The sequence below is a fragment of the Notothenia coriiceps genome, unplaced genomic scaffold (genome assembly GCF_000735185.1).
Source record: "Notothenia coriiceps isolate Sejong01 unplaced genomic scaffold, NC01 NC01_scaffold00037244, whole genome shotgun sequence".
NCBI lineage: Eukaryota > Metazoa > Chordata > Actinopteri > Perciformes > Nototheniidae > Notothenia > Notothenia coriiceps.
Window position 1 is genome coordinate 18716563 of NW_011369945.1, and position 14237 is coordinate 18730799.

General features: G+C 40.4%; 1 protein-coding gene across 1 annotated transcript in view; it reads left to right on the top strand.

The window, feature by feature from the left end:
- The first annotated feature begins 2979 nt into the window (after positions 1–2979).
- LOC104965382 (partitioning defective 3 homolog B-like) overlaps positions 2980–14237 on the top strand; it is a 19489-nt gene continuing 8231 nt past the window's right edge. Inside the window, exons 1-3 of the mRNA XM_010794338.1 lie at positions 2980–3216; positions 4624–4782; positions 8663–8768. Coding sequence (XP_010792640.1) covers positions 2980–3216; positions 4624–4782; positions 8663–8768 — 502 coding nt within the window. The remainder of the gene's footprint in view (positions 3217–4623; positions 4783–8662; positions 8769–14237) is intronic.

Genomic DNA, 14237 nt, shown 5'->3' on the forward strand with positions numbered 1-14237 from the left:
TATTCTGAGTTCATGTGTGAAAAGCTTGATTCACATGTGTATTGGTTGGATGTTACGATGACCCGCAATGTCAAGGAGTCCAGTGTAGAGGGTGTCCAATCGTCAGATGGGAGGGGACCACCGTTTTTGCTTTGGTGGATTAACGTCCCCCTCTATTCGCCAACAGTGAAGGGGTTATGGCAAGAGCCCATCACCTCCTGTGGGCAGAGCAAGTCCAATCGACCGGCAAAGTTCTCTTCAACCTTCGCAATGAAGGTCATCCGTGATTTGTGCCGGGGATTGTGATGTGTTTGTTGGAAGCGTCGGAAAATGCAGTCATTCCGACCCTTCAAGCTCGGCGCGAAAAGGTCGCTTGACTCGAATGCGCGCATCTGCTCATGCAAGATCAAGCCTGTTTTGTCTCTGTTTAACGCTTTCAGAGTTGAAGAGACATGTTTTAAGAGTTGCTATCAGTGGCGAGGACCCGACCGATACAGCACCACTAAGATGCACTTTCAAGAAAAATGCGCTGCATTGTGGTTTGGTGGTTTCTCGGCAACAGGCGAGTGTCGGCGTGCGATGTTCTGTAGCTAGTTAGACCTCCAGAAAAAACCGGGCAAAAAATCCCTTGAGTTATGCGGGGCTAAAACCTTGAAATGCGATTGAAACATGTGGGGTTTTTATGTATTTTATGCGGTGAAAAGTGTGGAAGTTTGCGAAATATGCTAAATAAGCGGGGAAAAGAATAAAAAAAAAATAATCATTGGGCTGTCCTTTGATTTTTCCTCTCTCACACGACAACCTGCCACTAACGTTAAAACCCCTTTACTATTTCAATTAACAAATTCAAATGTTTATTTATTGTCAAAAGCAATTGGGCTATATTAATGTCACACACAACACACGACACACACACCCCCCCCACACACAACACACTTCTCCGCCTCATTCTGTTTTCATTTACTCGTTAATTATCTGACCAGCTTCAATCTTGTAGGCTACTCACTTTCGTTCTTGTAGCCTCGAAACGCGGGTTTTTGGAGGATGATTGGCTCGGTGAGCGTGAGTCGTTTGGCTTTCTGTCGCAGCAGCAGAAAGCATTTTTCGAGATGTTTGAATGAATCCAGTGGGTTCGTCACCCCGTCGATTTCTCTTTATGCTCCAAAACACAGTTGCACGGGTGCAGAATAGTTTCCCCCACTTTTTTGCCCGGTCTTAGTAGAAATGGTTCGTCGGTAAATTGAGTATGGATTAGATTCTTTCCATCTTGGGTGTTTTATCTATCGTGTGACTCCACACGTTCTTCTATACAGTGTTGTTTACTGCTGTGATGCGCGAGCTGATGACGTCACGTCAAGACAAGTTTAACTGTTTTTGTTCTCTCAACTTGTGTGGTAAAATGCGGGGATTATGCGGTCTTTTGATAAATATGCGGCCTTTTAAAAATCTGTGCCATTTTGCTGATTATGCGGTAAATTCTGCGATCGCAAAATCGCGTTTTTCTGGAGGGTCTAACTAGTGTAGAAATTTGGCCGTGGGAGGCTGGGCCACTCGGGAGTTGGTTCTGGGTCGCATCTGGCCCGCGGGCCGCCATTTGAATAGGCCTGGTCTAAACTAAATACTGCCGTAAGTACCCCCGTTTTTAGAGATGTGGGTACGGAGGAAAAGAGAGAGGGTTTTATTTTCTGACGCTGCGTGAGTTCCCTGACACACCGGGGACACATATTTATGTATAAAATACATCAAAAAGTGCATTTTGCATGATAGGTCCCCTTTAAGTTAATGTATGTAATGTATTACATCATCCAGTATTGGATATTCTTGATCATAGAAAGGACACACTTTAGTCCAATACATATGCATTGCCTTCTACACATTCTCCAGTCAATTCGTTAGATTTCCATAAATCATTTGCTATTTAGCATATATAATCAAATGCACGTTCTGCCTCTGTGGATGGTCAACATATGATAAATTCTTCCTAACCAAACTATTGTTTAACGGTTGAAATCCAAGGTTTTACAGAAAGGCATGCTTTTTGAGTGCTCAGTGTTTTCAATTAATACCTGTCATTACATTTTAAAAAGGTACAATCCATCTCGATCTTAGCAAACCGTTATAAGTGACAATCTGTCTCCAGGGATGGTCAAAATCTAAAACATTCTTGCGATTATTTTTTATAACAACAAGGTATATTTTTATCATGCAAAGCTTCTTTCATTGCTGTTTCTTTCTTTCTGGTGCACCATTTAGTTATTATTCTTTGTTTTAATGGTAAGACTAGCTTATATTTCAGAATGGCGACTGAACTATTTTAATATTGTTGAAATCTAAGGCTTCACAAATAAGCATACATTTGTTGAGTTTTTCAAATAGTGTTTTGATGAATACTTGCAAACATCTTAAGAAAGTAAAATCCATGTGTAGTGCAACAGTACCATCCACTTAACCATCGAATGCTTCAAACACACACTTTCATCTGGCGGGATGCACTTGTGTTCTTTTTTTCTGACTTTCTCTCAGACGTAGTCATTACTGCCATACTCCCTTGTTGATGATATGGTGTCTTCCACCATCTATATGGGTTTATAAAATACATTTTTATCTAGAAAGCCTGTCTTTTATTCTCTGTCTGTTGTCCAATCTTTCTTTATTCTCCATATTCCCTCTGCTCGCAGTACTTTTGTGTCTCTCTGGCTCTCTGTGTTTGCCGTATTCTCCAATTACCTCTTGAAAATGCACAGGTCATCTTATTGATATTGCCGAGCTAAAAGAAGAAAACATGTGGTAATAAAAGCAGACAGTCCAAATGGCTTTTTTCTCTCTCCTTCGAAAATAGACTCTTGCTGCAATTTTTCACTCTGAATTTAGCTGAAAAGCTCCTTGTGATGGTTTCTCTCAAATGGAAAAGCTTTTAGTTTAGCTTTTGGAGACAATTCTCGCGCAATGAGCTGACCTCTGTCTCCTCACCCTGTTTCCACCGTTCCCTCTTCCTAATCGATGTCTCTCCCTTTCTACCTCCATTACTCTCCCCCTCGCTCCCAGAAGGACGAGTTGTCCCGTGTGACTGGCTTTCTTCCGGAGAGCGGTAAGGAGCAGCTCATGTTTGAGGTGCCTCTTAATGACACCGGCTCGGCAGGCCTGGGCATCAGCCTCAAAGGAAACAAGTCCAGGGAGACCGGAGAGGACCTGGGAATATTCATCAAATCCATTATACATGGAGGGGCAGCATACAAGGTAAGCAACAAACAAAGACAACCTGTGTCCTGGAATGTAATCATTGTTACATTTGGGAAACATGTAAGACTTACCTGAAGTTAGTGTTTTTGACAAGCGTATGGTAAAAAAAGCAACGTTTTTTCCAAAGGGAGTCAAAAGAGTGTCATTAGAGAGTCCAAAGAGTGTGTTTCCGTGTCCGGTTCTGAGCCGAAACCATATTATAAACCAGGTTTGCGTGTTTTTGATTGACATTTACCCAGGCCAGTACATGTTGGTGGCTTACGTAAGAAGATGTTGATGCATTTAAGTGAGCAGCAACAGTTTGTGGCGAGTTCGACAAAGAGTAGAAAGTTGGTGGAGAAGTTGTGATTGCAATCTATTCTAACTTCGTAAGTATAGAGGAACTTTGCCTATCGTGTGGAGGATAAGCAAACCAGTTCTTAGGAGGTTTCCAAGTCAAACCAACAAGGACCCAACAGTTATTATAGCACGGTGCTCGAATGGAATGAATATCAATGGGAAAGGCGTATAAGAGAGTTCACCTCCTCAATCAACAAAAACTGTAACAGTATATAAACTGACAAGTAGCGTCAAGAGAACTTATTATTCATGAGACAGTCTTCTGGGGACACCACAGCTGTCTCTGCGTCTCCTGCCTTGTGCTCCTGTTCGGTTAACCTTTGACCTCTTACTCACCAGGACACACTTGATATGTCGTGGACAGCAGAGAGACAGACAGACACATGCACTCACATGCATGTTTGGGTTCACAGTGTTTAGTATGTGTGTGCAGACGGTCAAGAATAGATGGAAACAGGTTCTCTGTAGAGGCATAAATACTACACAAGGGAAGTCAGACAGACGGAGCTGATGCTAGTCTCTGTCTGTGTGTGTCTGTGTGTGTTTGTGTGTGTCTGTTTGTGTTGTTGGTTGGTGCCGTTATTTAAGTCATGTCATGTATGTTATGTTGGTATGGCCCCCTCCTAGGTTAGCTTTGTCAGCAGTGTTGCTAGCACTTTTATGTCAATCACCCTTGTTAGCACCATTAGCACTGTTAGCCGTAGCCGTTTTGGCTCAGCCACCTCCATGTTTGCTTGAGATGCAAATGCAGGCAACTCTGGCCCAGTCTCCAAATTTGGTACATATCACCAAAGTGAACAATCATATATTTATCCACCCTTGATTGTGATCTGCTCCAAAAATCTAGTTTATGTACCCTTCTCCTAAGTTTCATGAAAATAGGGTCTCTAGTTTTTCCATTATTTTGTCGACAGACAAACAAACTGAGCCTTGGTAAAGGACAAACATGTACATGGTTATTACCAATAGACAGATGCACAGACCTTCATAAAATGCATAGTTCTACATTCCAGTTAACTGAGAATGCAGACTTTGTTTAATCCGCCTGATGTGTGTGATTTACAGGATGGTCGTCTGCACGTCAACGACCAGATGATGGCAGTAAACGGAGAGTCGTTGCTAGGGCGCTCCAATCACGTGGCCATGGAGACGCTCCGCCGCTCTATGTCACAGGAGGGAAACGTTAGAGGGATGATCCAACTGGTGGTGCTGAGGGCTCTGAAGGTACACACACAACCACACACACTTAAACTAATGACACATTGACTCAGGGGTGTAACATGAATACAAGAGCAGCCTTACAAAAGGCCTTTACTGAAATGTTCATTTTCACTTTGCTCTGGTGAATGTCATAACATGTAAAAACACAAAGTACTAAACAAAAATAACATTTGTATTTGGAAGACTTAAAATGGATAGTAGAACACAAACTGCATTAAAAAGTGTTCTTAATAGACTTTGGTTTCTCTTTTTATATTGTCAAAACATCCAGAATCTAGGTTAGGACCCCTGCTGTGACAATGAGAGCCCATGCTTGCCACTGTTGCTTAACTAAGACGAAAACAAACATGCATGTCTCTTCTATCTTCCCTCTGGATCTCCTATCCCCTCTTCTGGCTCTGACTACTGAAAGCATCTTTCTTTCTTGCAGTCTACTGCCTCTGACTTTTTAGCCCTTCCATCCATTCTTCACATACTTGACACGAGTCACCCTGCTCTTACCAGCAGCAGCAGCAGCAGCAGCAAAAGATCATTTACACTCCAGCTATTCAGATTGTGTCTGTGTGCTTCTTTGTGTGTGACTGAGTGTTCTTCACTGTATCTTTTTTCTAGTAGAGGAAAGGCGCTTTTCACCTCGGCTGCTTTTCAGCTGGTGCCTTTTACATGGCTCTGTAGAATATTTGTACAAACCTTTGCACACACAAAGCTGGGTTGTAGGTTCAAGTGTAAACGGCCGGCCTCTGCATGGCCTGCTTGTAGTGGGAAAAAAGATACATACAGTGCCTGCTTAAAATATTTGCACATAAGCACAACAAACAGACACATACTGTAGGTACACACAAATAAAAACACACAATAAAAAAGTACCAGTATTTAGCTGAAAATCTGAATCTGAATGTTTTATCTCCCAGGAAATTGGGTTTCTTGACAGTTGATCCATTTAAGAATAAAACAAAAATAATAATAATATACACAATCAATTAAATATTTATGTAAACACAATACATTGGTGTAAGAATAACTTTTTTTCAAATGTATAATATTCATAATATATCATATTTAAAAAAACTAAAGTAAAATGTCCAATACAAATTACGAAACAATTGAATAAAAAAAATTACCGTAATTTTCGGACTATAAGGCGCACCTGAATATAAGCCGCAGCAGCTGCATACCACTCTCGGTTCCACTTTTACTTTTGCGCGCTACCTGTCTCACTCTTTTCCGGCCTCCAGCTTTTCCTGCTGGAACCCGCCGCTTAAAGGTGGGGGTCCGCGGACCGGCCATAGAGCCCATAGAGTTAAAGGTGGTGGCCGTTAGCTGTAAAAATCCATAGATTAGCCGCACCGTTATATAAGCCGCAGTGTCGAAAAATGGGGAAAAAGGCGCGGTTTATAGTCCGAAAATTAAGGTAAATGTAACATGTATCTTAACAATGTTTTTAACTAAATAGTTCAATAGCCCCACGATCTACAGCTTCTTTCAAAAATGATAAACTGTCATTAAGATTGATTGCAATGCATTTGTAATAAACAGGATTACTTTCAGATAATTGTGCCCATGTGCATTGCTACATGTGAAGTGGTGTGCTTGCAGGGCATCCCCTGTCAGTAGCTTGATGGTGAAAGCTGTTAGCAACATCGTAGAGTAGCATCCATGTTAAGAGAGGAAAAGAAAGGATAAAAAGAGAGGCAAACAAATGCAGATATACTGTAAGAGACTGTACCTTTTTAAAAGGCTTTTTTTTGGCTTCAGTATTGATGCTTTTAACATTTCAGAAGTGGACCACTCTACTCTCCTTTTTTCTTCTCTATGTCCTTTGCCCTGTCTCTCACTCAGTTCTTCATACTGTATTCATCTCCAGCCAACTCTCTTTCTCTAATCTCTCACTTCATTATGCAGCTGCTCTCTTTGTTCACTAACTGCCCAAATACCCCATATCTCCAAGCTAAATAAGCATGGCTCAGCAGAGGTTCCTGAACCTGAAGCTGCTCGCTGTGGCACTGTCACTATACCTACATTGCTTGATACACACTAATGGCTTGATAATGCACATTTGTAAATAGTTTCCCAGTGATCAATACATCACATCACATATTCAGCTATTTAGATTTAGTTGATCTCTCATTCTGAAAATATACTTTAACATCCTTGACATGAAAACATTTTTCTATAAATATAAGACTTTATACTTAACTTTTGACATGTAATTCAACTCCTTAACTCCTTCCTTACCTTCAAGCACTCTGAGACATTAGACTTACTCCACCATAATAAACTGTTCAACACCAACAATACTTACAGTAGTCTGCATAACCTGCAATTATTCGACTGTGCAATACTAATAACACTTAGGATTAATACCTTGTTAAAATGTACATTTCAAGCATGAATCTGAATTTCATCAATAATATATTTTTTATAACGTACATACCACTTTATATATTCAGGTTATTTATTTTCACACAAAGGTACATTTGGTTTGCAGATTAAAGACACACTCAATTGTGACAGCACAGACAACAACTCCATTCTCTAATTGCAATCTTTTATTTTGACTTATTGTGTTTCTTTTTACATATTTTATTTTAATTTTCTCTTTGTATTTTTTATTTCATTCCAAAATGGAAAAACTGCCACAAAACAAATATAATAAACTATAAATAATATATTCTGATTATTTATGGGAAAAGAGCACTCTAACATAAAACCAGATTCAGTTTTATGTTTTGTAGAATTGTTCCTAACATTTTACTGTAACTAGAAACTACGTTTTGCCTCAATAATATCTTCATTGAAAATAAACCTTATCTTTTTCAAGATCAATCTGATTGCACTATGCCACCAGCTAATGGGATGTGTACTGGGAGACAGTGGGGGAGGGGAGGGGGTCCACAGGACCTCTGACACTCTGAAGAGTGATGAAGCCTGGGCTTGAAATTAGGGAGCAGGGGCTGGCGCTCGGTGGGGGATCAAGAGGAAGATGACAGAAAGGATTTATTACGCGCACACAGCGCTGTCATGTCTTCTCCTGTTTGAGTCTAAACAGAGAAACACAACCAGAACGCCATACATATGCATTCATGTTAATGACTAGTTTCCACACAGGAGACACAGACATGCAAATTCAATTCCTAAAGAAATAATAAACGCACAAAGGGACACATTATTACAGGGGACTAAGAGGGGGGGGGGGGGGGGTGTCAGTGTGAGTGTCACTGCCACACACACAGGAAGCCCTGGTAAAGACAGTTACAAGCCTGAAGGCCATGGGAAATAAGCTCCCCTCTCTCACCTTGATCCTCCGCTGTCTCTCTAGTGTCTCCCTCTTCTTCTCTTTCTTTCTACATACTCAACATCTGATTGAGTTGCAATGGACTGCTACAGAGCACTCAGCTACTTTTCTGGCCATTTGAATGCAAATTACATCAAACATTAATAAAGATTCATATAAAATAAAAAGCTTGTGAAAACTCTTGTATTATGGCTTCTGTTGCTATGGAAGTGATGATGTCATCAAGTCAATATAGGCTTGAACTTGTGTTTTTATGTTTTAACGTATGAGGTTCTAAAACAGATTAACGGATGATATACAGAAGCGGTTGGATATTTACAAGGCAGATGTTTTTTATTTGCGTAAAATCTTTGTAATTTGAGTCAAAATAAATACATTAAAAATGTTTTTGGTGTTGAAGGAAGTGCAATGTCTTTAGAGCCTTCGTGGGGTTGAACAGAAATTTATTTTTCCTAAACTATTAAACATTTTATCAACACATTTTTACGTGGCTGCATTTGCTTACTTTAAAACAATGTTGTGTCCATTATCTGTCTGTCTGTATAATGTTTTTTCTGATATTCGGTATTTGTTTCCTCTCTGTTTTAGGATCAACTTGGGGTGTCACCCAATCGCTCATTCGACAGCTCCTCTGGTCTGATGGGTCCAGTGAATGGTCAGTCCATGGTGAACAACTCTCTCTATGCATCTCATGGTGAGTGGACTTTGATCATCATCATTGTTGGACAGCAGGCTAATACACATGACATCTATGAATCAAGTGTATTCTTTTATTCATGAATAATCTAGCACTATTATCTCTGTTTGTATCCTGTCTCAGGTCTCTTTATATGAGGTCAACTCAAAGTATAAAACGTAGCAGTGAACAGCTACTTGTTAAGAAAATAATCCGGAACATCCCTGAAAAATATCTGGAAATCTAGAAACATTGCCCATTTGAGTCATAATTTTACATAATACATTTACCAATATTTAATCTTAGGCATTTTCTTTGGGCATATACATTTTTATTTTTATCTGTTCAATTATTATGTATTGTTTTGGGGCAATTTTCACCTCTATTAGATGATGGGAGAGAGATTGTTGTGACATGGAACACATTTACAAATGTCCCAAAACTGATCCAGGCCTTCCAAAAATCCATCCAACTTTCATGGCTTGGTGGAATTTTTGTCAAATAGGGCCTGGGTCCTGGGCTAATTTGTCAGTTTTCGCATACTTTTGATTTGTCTTACTAAAGCCCATTAAGAAATGTTTGGCATATCAATGTTTGGTATCTTTTTTTTAAGGACAACCTCACCTATATATCCTGATAGTTAATTTTTTTCATTTTGAGATAATATATGAACATTTTGGATCCAAAATCACCAAAAAACGTAAAAACGGATTTTGAAAATTATGTTATTTTTTATATAGGTAACACAAACATGCACAACAAAACAATTTGAAAGCTGGAAATATATACATGGGATGTCACTATGATGATGTGAACGTTTGATTGAGGTAGCATGAACCTATATACACATTTTATGAACAAATAACAGGTGTATCCATAGGCGTTTTTTCCTCATTTCTCAAGTTCTGTCAACAGTGACACAGTAGGCACAACAAAACATTTAAAAGCTTAAATAATGTACATGGAATTTCATTCTGATAAGGCAAAAGTGTTATCATAAATATAATACAAATATGTATATATATACATTATGTACACAATTTTTTTTTTCTGTCTTTATCTGTGCCACGCGTCAAAGCAGTTTCTGTCAACTATGATAGGGGTTCCCAACCTTTGTTGTGCCAAGGACCGGCAGATCCATTAAAAAAAAAAATCAAGGACCGGTTGTCAATTTTAACCTTGGCACAACAAAGGTTGGGAACCCCTATCATAGTTGACAGAAACTGCNTAATAACACTTTTGCCTTATCAGAATGAAATCCCATGTACATTATTTAAGCTTTTAAATGTTTTGTTGTGCCTACTGTGTCTTGAGAAATGGGGGAAAAAAGCCTATGGATACACCTGTTATTTGTTCATAACATTTGTATATAGGTTCATGCTACCTCAATCAAACTTTCACATTATCATAGTGACATCCCATGCATCTATTTCCAGCTTTCAAATGGTTTTGTTGTGTATGTTTGTGTTACCTATATGAAAAATAATATCATTTTCAAAATCTGTTTTTATGTTTTTTTGTGATTTTTGTTCCAAAATGTTCATATAGTATCTCAAAAATGAAGAAATAACTATCAGGTTATATAGGTGAGGTTGTCCTCAAAAAGATACCAAACATTGACATGCCAAACATTTCTTAATGGGGTTTAGTAAGACAAATCAAAAGTATGCGAAAACGGCCAAAGGGTTAATCCAGGGCCAGGGTTTTCACCAGCGGAGGTGCGGAGATGCACGGATGTACGCTGGCGAGGTGAGCCGAGGATTCCGAGCTGGCGAGAGTTTACCGGTTGGAGCTGGTGTGCGTGGAAGCACGGGCGAAACACTGGCGAGGGGAGCCGGGGATCCAGAGCTGGTGAGAGTTGACAGGCTTGAGCTGGTGTGCGTGGAAGCACGGAGGAACACAGACGAGGGGTTGGTGGCTGGACATGGCAGGCAGAGGAGTAGGCAGACGGATACTGGACAGAGAGAGCACAAGGTAAGGATAACAAGANGAGGATGAGACCAGGCTGAGCCGCCGAATCCCTCGGAACATCATAAAAGCCATTTTCAACGGTTTTCTGGTGGAAGATTAACTAGGCTACTGGATGAAATAATATGACTGGTATATGTGCGAAAAAAAAAAAAAAGATTATGATATATCTTTTTTATATATTTATAATTCTGCAAATATTACGATAAACTCAAAGCTATTTCGCGGCCCGGCAGTAACACCTCCGCGGACCGTTGGGAACCCCTGAACTACGACACAGAGGGCAACATCACAGGCTCCTCCTCCATGTCAAAAAACAAGCTTATAGCTTGATTCACGTTCAGAGTTCTCTTCATCATAGTTGAATCTTCAAAACTCTAAATCTATCTAACTATTTCTAAATTCTCAATGTTTGTCTGTCACTTTACTTCAATTGCCGTCTCTTTTCGTCTCCCGCCGCCTGTCTTCGTATATCTTCGTCTCTCTCCATTTCCCGCCGTCTCTCTTCGGTTCCCGCCGTCCCTCTTCGTCTCTTTTCGTCTTGCTTCGTATCACTCCGTTTACCTGATTACCTCACCGACTCCCTGGTAAATACATCCTGTTGAGCAGGATCTACAGTTTCCAGTATGTTCCGTTTCGTAAAATGATAAAATACGGCGAAGATATTAAAATATGTGCTTCCATTTTTCATACTTTTGAAATATATTTGTATAACTGTAGTACTGAATAATTGATACCCCAACTAAGCCAGTCACACCATTGTCTAACAGGATAAAACAATACATTGCTGCCACTGACATGGATAACATCCCAACCCCACTGATTGGTGGAGGATACAACCCAGGGTGTTAATTCTACTTCTTTGTTTATTAAGAGTTATTACTGTAACTGTGTTAGTCCACACTCAGCGGTATTTTCTTCAAAATGGTCCGTTTTCAAGTATTGATTTGAGCTTCAGTGACTGACTTTTGGAGAAATGCTTCCACATACACAACCCTTATTTAGATGGTTTGCACTTAACAACGATTACCTCTATTTTTAAGGCTGTTTCCATTTGGCAGAGATGGACAACATTCACTGGGAACATCATTCACTACTAATTGCTTATTTCTGATTTATTTTCTTTCTCACACCCTCAACAGACGAGCACTTTACATTGTATAATAGCTTTACAGACACACTTACATTTAAAACCGAATCTCAGGAGCTTTTATTCTGACCCTGTTCCTTCCCTGATTTAATCTTCCCCTGTTATTGCGTTTTTCTCTTTTATTGTTTGCCATTGAAGCAGGATCAAAGTTGGGCATATCATTTGCAATATGTTCATAAAGTGCTGAATAAGTTTGATGAAAAGTAAAGATAAAACAAACAAAACCAAACAGATACTGCCTTTTACACTGCAGCCTTAATTAGAGCTATGCTAGCCCCTATTCTCCGTTCATTTCTCTCCATGATTTTATTTCTCTCATCTTTTCTCAAGGTTGTTCTGTTTGTTAGTTATTGCTTGCTCCGGCGCATTAGAACAAGTTATTTTTGTTCTTGCTTCATATCGCTTCATTTTCTCTTTAATTCAATCCCACTCCTATATTATCTGTATGTCCTTGTGTGTGTGTGTCCTTGTGTGTGTGTTTGTGTGTGTGTGTGTGTGTGTGTGTGTGTGTGTGTGTGTGTGTGCGTCTGATGTGTCTTTGTCTCTGTGTTGAATACACCGTTTATTTAGGCTTTCTTGTAGGTGTAACATGCTGCTCTCTTTTGGTGAATTTTCATCACATCATCACATAAACAATGCATCATAATGCTATTTCAATGATGCTAACTCTTGAGCCCCACTGATCATTTGAGCATTTTCTCTTTCAGCCACTACCTACTGCCCCCTTCTACCGAGCACCACTGATCCTCAGATGAGGTTTATCTTAGTGTCTCAGCTCTGGTCATGCTCAATGGGACTGACCAGTTCCCACTGTGAGAATCACACAGATTATCCCCAGCACTAGCCTGTCCCTCCAGCGGCACAGAGAGGGAAAGAGGAGAGGGAGAGAGAGTAGGGAACGAGCGGCAGAAGAAAGAGTGAAAGCAGCTCCATTGAGCAGGAATAGGGCAGCTCTCTGAGGAGGATGGCCATGAATCATGCGGCAGTTACTCACCACTTATTATGAACATCCTGTACTGGCTGGATTGATTTTCCCCAACCATTCACAAAATGTCATATAGTGAAGATGGAGCAATAGGTAGAAAGCGGCTTCTGCGGCTGGCCTACCAGCTGGATGATTTAACGCCCCGGGTGGCTGAGCTGCAGAACGGCTAGCTCGGCAATTTACGAATGTAAAAGCCTCCATATAGTTGGGATAAGGAGCGGAGAAGTTGGAAAAGAACGAGATAGCGGGCAAAAAGGAGGAAGAATAAGGGGACTGAAAAGAGGGGATGGGAGGAAGGAGTGATTTCAAAAAGTCATTAAAGAAAGAAAAAGCCATGTCAGCTGTTTTCATTTGCATTGTAGTTCAAATTCTGATATCTTGGCTTTTTTTATTCTTTCGTCAACTTAGGATGGAGGTTTAAGTTTGATTCATGCTTAATGACTAAATTACAGGTCAAATGCGTGTACAAGTTTTTATGTTTTTAACAAACTATTTTATTATCAGGTGGTCCTCATACATTGTTATATTTTCAGTTTATTGTCCTGTTTATGAACTGACTGAAGGTGGATTGTAAGCAAAAACAGAAAAAGCATGGGTGTGTGTGCATGTGTGGCATCTGACACACTAAAAGACGAGGTCACAGGCGCCAACTTTTTCCTCTCCTCATGTCCATGACCGTGTCCATCGGCATGGGCCCGCCCCCCCGCAGAGCCTCCTGGCACTGAGCGGCCGGGGCTTACCTCAGGTGGATGAAGCTCTGAATATGACGGCTGGAGAGATAGGTGGGCCTCAGAGAGCCCAGAGTGCTAACTGGTCCGGTCTGCTCTGGTCTAGTTTGGCGGTGGTCGGGTTGTCTAGCATGGCTGGGCTTGGCAGGGCTGGGGATCAGAAGATCAGCACCTCCTGCCAGCCGCCGGGCTCCTTCCATATGCTTCCATATGCTCAGTGGTGAATGTGCATGCGAGCCTGTGTGAGCTGAGCCACATCCAGCCTCAGTTTCTATTGAAGGAGCACTTTTGCTAATAACGCAATTTGAAAACTACGTGTTGGGAGGATCTCAGAGGATATAGAGGTTTTTTTTTTTTAGTATTAGATCTGCTCTCTTGATAATTTATTCTAGCAGTAGTGAGTATTTTGGATGTTTATCTTGGTTACGTTTGCCAGCAGCAACATTATGCTGTACTGTATCAGTGAATATGAGGCTGCCAATCCCCCTTTGACCTCTAATGTCAAACTTGATTTGTCATCGATAGTCTATATATATATATTTATTTATATAGCTATATATATATGTGTGTGTGTGTGTGTGTGTGTGTGTGTGTGTGTGTGTGTGTGTGTGTGTGTGTGTGTGTGTGTGTGTGTGTGTGTGTGTGTGTGTGTGTGC